The 12,447-nt window shown below is 41.2% G+C and overlaps 1 protein-coding gene across 1 annotated transcript in view; it reads right to left on the bottom strand.

Moving 5' to 3' along the window:
- Positions 1–5,303: 5,303 nt before the first annotated feature.
- LOC123507903 (LIM/homeobox protein Awh-like) overlaps positions 5,304–12,447 on the bottom strand; it is a 20,704-nt gene continuing 13,560 nt past the window's right edge. Inside the window, exon 6 of the mRNA XM_045261210.1 lies at positions 5,304–9,126. Within this exon, the coding sequence (XP_045117145.1) occupies positions 9,011–9,126 (116 nt within the window). The 3' untranslated portion in view covers positions 5,304–9,010. The remainder of the gene's footprint in view (positions 9,127–12,447) is intronic.

Below are 12,447 nucleotides of genomic sequence, written 5' to 3'. Positions count from 1 at the left end.
ATGAAAGTTGTTGTACTCAGAGATGCTTTGACCCGAGTAATGTTCTACTTAGATGAGGTGCCGAGAAGAGTGGCGGGAATAGTTAGGAAATGCTTACGAGATGCTTACAGAATGTTGTTTTGGTGTTTATTACGTCTACCTGCCTCCGTAGTGTAAACAAATAGAGTGCATGAGTAAAAATGGTAAAGGAGGAGAGTGAGGAAATATACTAAACATCAAAAGGGATAAAGAATGAATAGGAGAAAGAAGAAGAAAACACTAGAATGGTCTTTTGGTGTTTATTACGCCTACCTGCCTGCGTAAACAAACAGGGTGCAGGGTTAAAAATGGTAGAGGAAAGAAAAAATATACTAGACATCAAAAAGGGAAAAAGAACGAATAGGAGAAACAAAAGGAAAATATTAGAATACTCTTTTGGTGCTTATTACGCCTATAACTGCCTGCGTAGTGTAAACAAATAGAGTGCATGAGTAAAAACGGTAAAAGAGGAGTGAGGAAATATACTAAACATCAAACAAGAGAAACAAGAGGATAACATCAATGATACATAGAGAATAGAGGGAAAGGAAGTAAAACAAACACAGCACACGCAGATTAAATGGTAAATGAAGCTGAGTCAGGAATAATACGAAACTTTTAAAAGGAAATAATGAATAGAAGAAATAAAAAAAAAAAGATGAATAATACGTATGGAAAGGAATGAAAGGAAGATGTAAAAAAAAGTAAAAACAAGCAACACGAGTAACTTAGTAAATAGAAGGAATAAAAAAGAATCTACTACACAAGAAAATAAGAGAAATAGAGAAAAACTAAATAATGACAAGCGTATAGACTACAAGGGAGGTATGAAGTAGGGAAAAAAATAAGAATAATGCTTGAAAAAAATAAAACAGGTAAATAAAATTATGAAAATGAATAAAAGAGGGAAAAACAACAACCAACATGTAAATGAATGAATAAAAAGGAAAGAATTGGAGGAAAATATGAAAATAAATGAGGTGAATAAGATCATTAAATATAAAAGTAAGGAACTCAAATAAAAAATATCAAATAAAGAAAATAATAAAATAACTGAAAATCACCAAAATACAAATGAAAAATGGCCTCCACGTAGGTTCGAGTTTTGAATACATTAGAAAAAAAAAAACATGTTCACGTACTTTTTTCCCCACACACTAATTCAGAAACAGTTCAATTTTCCCACAAAGTGACATCGACACACACACAAAAAAGACGAAAACATCACAAATAATAAAAAAAAAACAGTTCTCCCTATGATGTAATAAAATAAAACTGGATGAAAATAGTAATACATATAAAAAAAAAATAAATAAATAAATGTGGAGTGATCGCTACAGAAACTGATACTCGTGTTGAATTATTACACTGTTACTACGCACACTGTTTGATAAAATATGTAAAAAATAAAGCAGAAAAAAAGTATATATAACTAAAAGTGAACACATCGCTGCTAAATTGTGTGAAATGTTTATTGGGATTTTTGTCCAGTAATTCACTGATATCACCGGAGTATTCTCTCTCTCTCTCTCTCTCTCTCTCTCTCTCTCTCTCTCTCTCTCTCTCTGCTTTTTGTACTTCCTTCTCACTTAATTTTGTTGATATAATGTTTTCTTCTGTAGTCTCTCTCTCTCTCTCTCTCTCTCTCTCTCTCTCTCTCTCTCTCTCTCTCTCTAGGGTGTGGTCACTTGTTTGGTTCACACTGGAACACACTAAGTGGATTGTTTAAAGCTTAATTTGGGAGGGAGGGGAAGGAAAGAGAGAGAGAGAGAGAGAGAGAGAGAGAGAGAGAGAGAGAGAGAGAGAGAGAGAGAGAGAGAGAGTACATACATTACATATACAAAAAAGAATCAGTTTATCAAGAAGGGTTTGAGAAAGAAAAAATAAATAAATAAACAGGAGAAAAGAAAGGATATAATGAGAATAAGATGAAAGAAAAGAAACAAGAAAATTAAGATAAGAAAAAATATAAAAAAGAAAATCAGGTAAAAAATTGAGAATAGAAGGAAGAAGAAAGAAAAGAAAAAAAAAAGTAAAAGAAGAGAGAGAAAAATAATCAGGAAAGAAAGGCTTAATGAAGAGAGGAAGAAATGAAGAAAAGAAGGAAGAGGAGGAAGGGAGGAAGGGAGGGAAGGAAGGGAGGATGGAAGGGGAGGAAGGGAGAGGTGTGAAGAGGGAGAGTAACATATGACACACCAGTTGTTACAAGGGTCAGGAAGAGTAAGATGTAGGTAATTACTGGGAACTTTGGTAAACAGGAGAGAGAGAGAGAGAGAGAGAGAGAGAGAGAGAGAGAGAGAGAGAGAGAGAGAGAGAGAGAGAGAGAGAGAGAGAGAGAGAGAGAGAGAGAAAGAAGGGCAGGAAGAGGAATGAATAGAAAACATCAGTGAAATGAATAATGATTACTACTACTACTATTACTATTCTACTATTACTACTACTACTTTCATTTTACTACTATTAGTACAACTATTTTACTACTACTATTACTACTACTACTACTACTACTACTACTACTACTACTACGACTACTACTACTACTACGACTACTACTAGTACTATTTTATTACTACTACCACTACTACTACTACTACTACTACTACTACTACTACTACTACTACTCCTACTACTACTACTACTACTACTACTCCTACAACTACTGCTACTACTACTATTATTACAACTACTGTTATTTTACTACTGCTACTACTACTACTACTACTACTATTATTACTAATACTACTATCATTTTACTACTACTACTACTACTACTACTACTACTACTACTACTACTACTACTACTATTACTACTACTACTACTAATACTAATAATAATAATAAAATAATAACAATAATAATAAACATCACTTGCAAGAATAGGAAAAAAATCCTATAAACCCAAATATTCAATCAATAAACTTTAAAATCCTGACCGTACATTGTTATCATTTCTCAGCCAACACCCCCCTCTCTCCCTCTCCCTCCCTCCTTGGCTCCCCTCACAATCCTTCCCCTCGCGTCTTCCCCTCACGCCTCCCCTCTGGTTACACTGTATCATGTAGCCCCTCGGGAGTCTGTTATTTACTTATCTTCAGCAGTACAGAGGGAGGAGTAGGGGAGGTGCCGTGGCCCGCCCTCTCCCCGTCCCGGCATTGTTAGCGATGTCATAACAAGATTAGTGTATAGGCAGTTTGTCACCCCGCACTAACACCGCCACAGCTGTCACCGCCGCTGTTGCTGCTTCCATGATGACGGGCGCACACACACACACACACACACACACACACACACGACCTACAAACATCGATCTCTGATGGTCAATAATGCATGAATTTTGTATATTAATTGTCATTATATAATATTAGAGAAGAGTTGCGCGCTGCCTAGGATAAGATTTCCGCCTCCACGCTTAATTCAACACCTGATCGACTCTGTTCCAGCTCGTCTTGACACAATCAAGACTGGTTTATCTTTAAATAAGAAACTCGAGATGCCAGTGCGTGTTCCGTGACTGTTTTGATGTTGTCTCTATCTTTGTGAACTCTTCGGCGGGAAGGTATAGGGAATAGGCAAAAGCTTGTGCAGTCATCAAAGAGCGATCCGGCCAGCCTTTTCCTCTTCCACTGTACTTTGCTAGCGAACTGATGTAATATAACCCTCTTCGTGAATTAATACGAAATCCGTAAGCTTTCCTTATGTTTGTTATTAGTTGTAATGTGTTGCGTGGTTTTTATCAAGTCCCAATGATAATGTATTCTATGAATTTTAAACAATTATGATCGTAAAAGTTATATTGTGTGATTTAGCCGATAGCGCACGTGCATACACACACACACACACACACACACACACACACACACACACACACACACAGCGTAGTGTAGTGGTTAGCACGCTCGACTCACAATCGAGAGGGCCGGGTTCGAATCCCGGCGCGGCGAGGCAAATGGGCAAGCCTCTTAATGTGTGGCTCCTGTTCACCTAGCAGTAAATAGGTACGGGATGTAACTCGAGGGGTTGTGGCCTCGCTTTCCCGGTGTGTGGAGTGTGTTGTGGTCTCAGTCCTACCCGAAGATCGGTCTATGAGATCTGAGCTCACTCCGTAATGGGGAAGACTGGCTGGGTGACCAGCAGGCGAGGAGGAGGTGAATTACACACACACACACACACACACACACACACACACACTTTACGCCATATAAGACTATTAGCTGACAAATTTCTGACGTTCTAGGTTCATATACATAATAATTACTTGGTAACGTGAAATATCAGAACAAGAAAAACAGAGAACATGAAATCCATAAATAATTCTTTCTGGCGTGTGCCAACTCTAGAATGTATACATACACCAAAAACTTCCCTGAGTCCCCCGTACAACATTCTGAGGCGTGATGTTAGCAGACTAAAGTAAACACTCTCAGCGCTAGTAATCCTTTTGGTCAACAGGAGTTACAGCTGATTTGAGTCAATAAGCAACCCTTTAGTAACACAGGGAAAGTTACAGCAAGATTATTAAGCCAACAGATTGAATAGCGTTCTTATAATATTGTTTAGATGATAATGAAAATATATAATATTGAAATAGTATTAGTTTCCATCCGAGGCCTTCATTAGCTTAAGTTAAAGTAGGTTTATGTCAATGAAATTTGCTAGTTTCATTGATATCATGTCTCATTTTATATATATATATATATATATATATATATATATATATATATATATATATATATATATATATATTTATTTATATGTATATTCGTATTTAGAATGAGAAAAACAACTATGATAATGATGATGTTAACAAGAGTAACACAAAATAACAATGGTAACAGTAAGAAAGATAAACAGTCACGTCACTCGTGCACTACACTTCCTCCAACCTTCTCCTCCCGTTCTTTCTATGACACTCAAGCATTAATCACACCCATTCTACCCACACTCACTAATATAAGCTGCCATGGAACTGAAACAAGTCTTAACTCTCACTTACCTCTTAACTCACTCCTTCCCACACGCTGTCTCCGTCTGATGTAAACAAGTGAGTCTATGTCTGACTACATCCCGCCGCTTTGAGATTAAAATGTTACGCACTACTAAAATATCAATGCTTTACAGTGGATAGTTCTTACTCTATATTACAATTGATGGTTATATATATGAATAGATGAAAAATACCTTTGTTTCATTATTCCAACGTATTGCTTGGTAATACTGATGATAACGATGAGAGTAAGAATACAAAGACAAGAATAATGGTAGCCAAAGGTGTATAATATTTTCACTAATTATAAAGTTTATTATAATCATCCTAAGTATATTTGGCACAACGTTTCCACTAATTCACTTTATTACATTGATATAATATATATATTTCATCATTACATAACTACACGGAATATAAATAACGCAGCGAGTGATGACCTCCAACCCACACTGACCTCACACAACAAAGGCGGCGAGGAGACCACTTCCCACAACAACACACCACGCAACAACGAACACATCTCCTGCTCGCTACACCTCTCCTCTCGTACAAACCTAATGGAACACTTGCTCTTCATGCCAGTGGAAAGTGTATGTTTCGCGGCCACCAACTATATACTGTATGTGTAGTGAAAATGTAATCTCTCATGACAAAAGATATTTACTATATTTACTATAACTGTACTTTCCTTATGCTATTTAGCCACAAGTTGGTTGGTGTTTTAAGTTATATAATCATTTATTACCATTCACATCGGTTAATCCCATGCGCACTGTTACCTCTAGACAAAAGTCACAGAGTTTTGATGAATACACCTCTCACAATGAAGCATAACGTGTGCTACCAGGGAAGTAAACGTTAACCACATTGCTGATATGAGTTCTAAAGTTAAACAAAATGCTGAGTTGCAAGTTTGCAGCAAAAGGAATGAATGATCTAGTCGTTAACAGTAAGATCTTTTGTTTTTATTTCGGATCTGTAAGCTTGTCTATGGTTAATCAAATGGCGTAACAAACAAGTGTATCATTAACAGTTCAAGCATTTTCACACCAATGAAGCGAATTGTGACTAAGATGGCATAAGGAAAGCAAAGTTACCATTAACAGGAGAATACAGTACATCTCTTATCACCTACATAGTTGGTTATGGAAAACTGTATATCGAGCACAATATGAACCATCAACAGCTGTGTGAATGATAATGAAGTGAGGTCGACGTTTGATTGAGACGAACTTGGTGTTTGGAAAAGTTAGGCCAGACTTGAATGTTCGGAATTGTCACACTTTACAAGGCTGAGTGAAAGTTTTCGTCACCAGATGGCTCTGGCGCACCGGGCTGAGGAAAGATGATAATCATTTTACACTACGTTAACAAAGAGGCTATATGTGGTATTTCAATTCTTGTTTTATTCGTGTACAATAGTGATATGAATTGACTGAAAACACAAGGAGCGTAGTTTAACTATTCAAACTATCGAATCTAAGGCAGTTTCTCCTTCATCATCACATACATTTACGACACCCAATAGATAAATTCAGTGTCTCTTGGCCAGCTACGTTCAGTCATCTCATATCACCATCACAGAATATGCCAACATTAATTTAAATACTATAATGAAGTAATATGCAGCAAAAATGACACAGCAACGCCATCTTGCGGGATAGCCGGGCACTGCAAGTATTCCTTTATAAATCACTAATATGGCCAGAAGCTTACGGCTGCTTCATAACTCTACGTGAACTGCAAAAAAAGCCTTACCATTGTCCTCCAAGGCATCTACTACGCATTTCACGGAGAGTGAGTCATTGTTTTTAGCGAATATCTTTCAAACTAATGAATTGATCGGAATGGTACTTTGACACTGTGTACAAGACACCTTCCGCTAATTTTTGGTCATACTAAGCATTGCCAAATGGTGTTAGTAAAAGCGTTTACTCCTGACGTTTAAAGCCGAAGTCACATGAGTCGCCAGAACTAACGTACACAATCGAACGTGGAGGGGGGAAGATAGCGGGAGAGTGGGAGGAGGAGGGGGGAAGCGAGCGGGAGAGAGGAACGTAGGGAGGAATGGGATGGGGGATTGTAGACGTTCGTATGGATAGGTTGGCGAGGCTCGGCAACACCGTATATCTCAAGAGTAAACGCTTTTACTAACATCATTTTGGCATTGCTTAGTATATGACCAAAAATTAGCGGAAAGTGTCTAGTACACAGTGTCAAAGTACCATTCCGTTCAATTAATTTGTTTGAAAGATATTTGCGAAAACAATGACTCACTCTCCGTGAAATGCCTATATAGTAGTAGAGTATAAGTATTGGTTCGCCTTGTGTGCTGCTGTATGCATCCTCTCACGTCACGGGAGTAAGCAAACTAATGCATGAGTTCGCTTCGGCTTTGAAATCGAAGCACTTCACTTGACGCGGCAGTAATGAAGCAGTATCGGTGAAGGGCGCGAGGCTGTGTAGTCTTGTATTCTTCTGTGTCTCGGCTAAGTAGTTCGAGAAGTTTCAGTCCTTTAAACTTTATTCAGTCGCCTTGATACTGTGAGTTGGCAGTCAGCCATTCTTTTCTTTATTCCATGCACTGTGCAGTATAGAGGCAGCGTCGCGGCTCTAAGTCACCTCATCAACTAGTTCCTCATGCGTTGATTTATTACTTCATTAACTTCTTTTAGTATATTTCTACTCATTTCGTGTGTTGCCTACGCGAATACCTGAATTGTGGCTGAAAGATAACAGATAAACAATAAAAAAAATGAAAGAATAAAACGAAAACCAGAGAAAAAAATACATATGACTGAAAACTGAGAAACACGAAAAAAAATATCATGAAAAAAATAACCTTCCCGTATATTTCCAACCTTTTTTCTGTTTTCTCTACGGCGTACATTTTCTTTAAGCACTGGTGACATTTTTTCCAGGTCTCTTCACGCTAGAGAGACAGAAATAAGCATCGTCTGAGAAGAGGCGCCGCTTACTAACACTACTACACGCTATAGGTTAAGGTGAGGGTTTCTTTTTTTACCTCCCTCAGATCCAGGTAGCAGAGAGAGAGAGAGAGAGAGAGAGAGAGAGAGAGGTGGGGTCAGTGTCGCCCGCCAGTCGGGTAGCTTTACGAGTGCGATAGTGAGAGTAAGCTGAGCGTCGCCTAATGATGGTGAGAAAGAGTGGATGGAGATGTAGATAGGACCTCCCCCCCCCGTCTCTCTCTCTCTCTCTCTCTCTCTCTCTCTCTCTCTCTCTCTCTCGTTATCGGTATTTATTCCCCTAAATTCTTCATACGTGCGCACTTCGTCTCTCTGCTTTTCTCGTAAGTCTCGTTTCTGAATCCTCCACACTGCTGCTGCTTTGTATATTACGTCTTATCAGTCATCCTTCCCTTCAAATAAATCTTACATATTCTTAGAGACTGACGTTGTATTTTCACTTATTTTTGGCTGCCATATTTTTCTCTCACTTACTGTACGCCATTTTTCACTACCATGATTAGAGACTCGGGCACAAAGCGGCGAGGGAAGCATCTTGCACAGCGGTTCGAGGCTTCAAGTGGTTCGGAGCTTCGGAGAGTTGTAGCGTGACTCACGAAGCCTCATTGTCCTCCTCGGCGGGCCTGTAGCTATCACATGGGTGGTTAGGGGGTGGCCGCTCCCTCCCTGAAGGCCCCCGGCGAGGAAACACATTATCACGACTCAGTGAAGGGCTTTGAATGCTGAGAAATCCTCCTTCCTCCACGCCTCCTGCAGTGCCGAGGACGCCATCTCCTCCTCCTCCTTCTCCTGCATCTCCAGCATCTCCTCCTCCTCCTCCAGCGGGTCCTTCTCGAAATATTCCCATTCCGAAACCTACGCCCGCTCCCAAGATGGCGGCATCGGAGGAGGAGACGGGAAGACCCAGACGATGGGACTCCGGGACGTCGCAGAGTCTCATCAAGGGTCCCTCCGCCCCCCGCTCCTCCCCCTGGCCTACAGGCGTGGCGTGGGCGTGGGCGTAGGTTTGGGCGGACAATCATCCAAAACTGTAAAGGATCTGGGAGAGAGGGGAGTCGAGGGGAGAGGAGGAGGAGGAGGAGGAGATGTCGCCGTAGTCTGAAAGGCGGGACGGCGCGCGCTCCATGGAGAACCCTGGGGGAGGAGGAATGTGAGAGGGGGGTGAGGGGATGGGGTCTCTCTCTCTCTCTCTCTCTCTCTCTCTCTCTCTCTCTCTCTCTCTTCGGCCCCAGGGTATCACCAGCCCCATGGGGAGTATCACACACACACACACACACACACACACACACACAGGGTTGAGCAGCGCCTCGGGGAGTATTTAACGCGATAATTCTTAACACTCGCTGATCTGATCCTCTTCCCTTCTCCCTCCCCTTTCCCTCCCCTCACCCTCCCCTTTCCCTCATCCCCACGTGCCCCTTCCCTTATATCCCTTAAACTCTCCTTCACATCCCCTCACACCCATTCATGTCCTATCTAAACACCTTTTCTTCCTACTTTTCCTTCTGTTTCTCGTTTTCCTCTTCTTCATTTCCTCCAGTCACAAAGAAGAGTTATGCTATAATACATTAGGAGATATTCACCAATCACCAATCACCATCACCATCACCATCACCATCACCATCACCATAGACGTCAGTTCTTCGATTACTACTGTTTCTCTGGTAACGAATACATCTTTTAGCATTCAGCAGACATTATTACATTTCTTATACTCTTCTTTATCCTTTTTGCTGGTTTACTTCCATTTAAGAGAGAGAGAGAGAGAGAGAGAGTAAACACCATAGCTGTCAGCTGGCGGACGGCGGGTGATTGCAATAACAAGATTTCAGAGCGACCGTCGACCGTCTGATGAGGACAAATGGTCTCTCTCTCTCTCTCTCTCTCTCTCTCTCTCTCTCTCCATGACGTTATCTCAAATATCCTTAACAGTGCAAAGGAGGAAAAAAATCTATGGAAAGTGAACTAACAATGAATAAATAAAAGTTGAAGGTAAAGAAAAATTGAAATACGGAACATAAAACAAAATATATAAGTGGAAACAGATCATAAAAATAAAACTACAAGACCAGATCGAGCGAAAAATAAGTAAATGAATAGACAGATAAATAAGTAGATATTGTAACGCAAGTATTAACCACGCCATGTACGTACTTTTAACCCTCACACCTCCTCCTCACTTCACATGTCCCTCTTCCTTTAATCTACACACCATCCCCTTCCTCCCTTGTTCTCTCTACCCTCCCCATCACCAAAGAATCCCAAATCTTCTACCTATATCTCCCCACTACAAGACTTTACCTCTCCAATCTTCCCCAATCCCTCCTTCACCTTTCGTAGGATATTACTCATCTCCTTTCCTCTCCTTCCCACCTCAAATTTCCACCCTCCCACTCAACTCCTCCCCAGTCCAGAGTCTTCATCCCCAGCTCCTCCCCACGCATCCCCACGTCAAGGGTCATAAACAACTTGGTGAATAAAATGCCATACACTAACTCCCCTTATAAGTAAATTGAAGATATACTAATATGTTCTTTGTATCCCATAAAATGCTCCTAACTCCTCCTTCTCTTCCTCCTCCTCCTCCTCCTCCTCCTCCTCCTCCTCCTTCTTCTTTTCCTCTTCTTCTTCTTCTTCCTCCTTCTCTCTCTTTAAAAGGGGAATCCAAAAGTCCATTAATTTCTTACTTCTCATATAAATTCGAATAACAAGGCTAAAGTGTCGCTAAGAAGAGATATAAGGTTCTCTCTCTCTCTCTCTCTCTCTCTCTCTCTCTCTCTCTCTCTCTCTCTCTCTCTGATAATACTCCTTTAAATGGCTTGCGATTACACAGATATGATGCAGGAATGTGTGTGTGTGTGTGTGTGTGTGTGTGTGTGTGTGTGTGTGTGTGTGTGTGTGTGTGTGTGTGTGTGTGTGTTTGTGGGAAAGAACGCACAAAGGCAGAGAAAAAGGAATATTTCTCTTCTTACCTTCGTCTCTTTCTCTCTCTCTCTCTCTCTCTCTCTCTCTCTCTCTCTCTCTCTGTCTCACCCTCCTTCCCACTAATTTCTCTTAATACCCTTCTTTTTTAACCCCATCCTCTCCCCTCCCTTCCACCCTCCAACTCCTCTTTATTTCTCTTCATATTTTCCTCCCTCCCTTTACCTCCCTCCCACGGGGCTTATAACTTGATCAGCCGAGGTCTCATCCCACTATAGGGACGGTCATTCCCCGAGGAGGACAGTCTAGGGCTCGGGACGGTCGCCTCTCTCTTTGTCAACAGTCCTAAGCTCGTGTAAAAATGTTAGGTACACGGATATTATTACGCGGTGTGTGCTGATATGTTATGGGAGAAGAGGGAGTGGTATTATGGTATCGGAGGGAGGGGAGTGTGTAAAGAGAAGTGCGCACGTGTGTGTGTGTGTGTGTGTGTGTGTGTGTATAGGTGTTATGAATTGTAAAGGTATATTTTTGTGGTTTATTAAAAGTATAAGTATTAGTCGATAAATATGCATGATTTACCTCACAATAACAAGGGTGAAGAGAGGCAGGTGACTAATAATAATAACATGGTAAAGATTACTAAAATTCAACACGAGAAACTGGAAGAAAGTTAAGAAAAATGTGAGGTCAAAAAAGATAATACACTTCACGGGGAAATCTGGGTCGAAGAGGAAAATAAAATTATAAATCAAACCAAGAATCCATGTGTGTCAGTAAATGAAAAAGAGAAATATATCTATAGGGAAGATGTATGGTTGTGAGGGCTGCCTGGGGTCGATAGGAGGAGGAGGAGGAGGAGGAGGAGGAGGAGGAGGAAGAGGAGGGGAAGCTAACAAGGTTGTGAAGAAAAGAAGAGGATTGTGAGTTATGATGCGCTGAGAGAGAGAGAGAGAGAGAGAGAGAGAGAGAGAGAGAGAGAGAGAGAGAGAGAGACTAACGCCACACTCACACACACACACACACTCCTCACTTGTCACCGTAAATTCCACATAAGCAGGATCGGATTCCCTTGAGTCTCGTGGCCTCGATGTTTTCCGCCACTCCCGGGAACCACAACAGAGACCACGTGACCAGACCCTCTGCGCACGTGACCCAACGAGTAATTGATGTGTGTATGTATCTCTTATCATTGTATATCATCCCTCCTACCCTCCCTCTCTCTCTCTCTCTCTCTCTCTCTCTCTCTCTCTCTCTCTCTCTCTCAGCGTGGGAGTGACTCTGAGGGAAGATCCAGCCCACCTGAGCGTCCAATCAATTTTACGGTGAAAACAAACGCACTAGGCGAGCCCAGGTGATCGACGCGGGGATGGGCGCCCACCTGGCGAGAGGGAGGGGCGGTGGGCGCGAGGGAGGAAAGGAGGAGCAAGGGAACACGATGAGGGGAGAGGACAAGAGGGGTGATGAGACCATCAGATAGCCAGTCAAAAGCCAGTGATAAGGGATGTGATTTTTTCATTACGGCGGAAAGAC

The sequence above is a fragment of the Portunus trituberculatus genome, chromosome 23 (genome assembly GCF_017591435.1).
Source record: "Portunus trituberculatus isolate SZX2019 chromosome 23, ASM1759143v1, whole genome shotgun sequence".
In the NCBI taxonomy this organism is placed as follows: domain Eukaryota; kingdom Metazoa; phylum Arthropoda; class Malacostraca; order Decapoda; family Portunidae; genus Portunus; species Portunus trituberculatus.
This window is presented reverse-complemented; position numbering and strand designations above follow the sequence as displayed.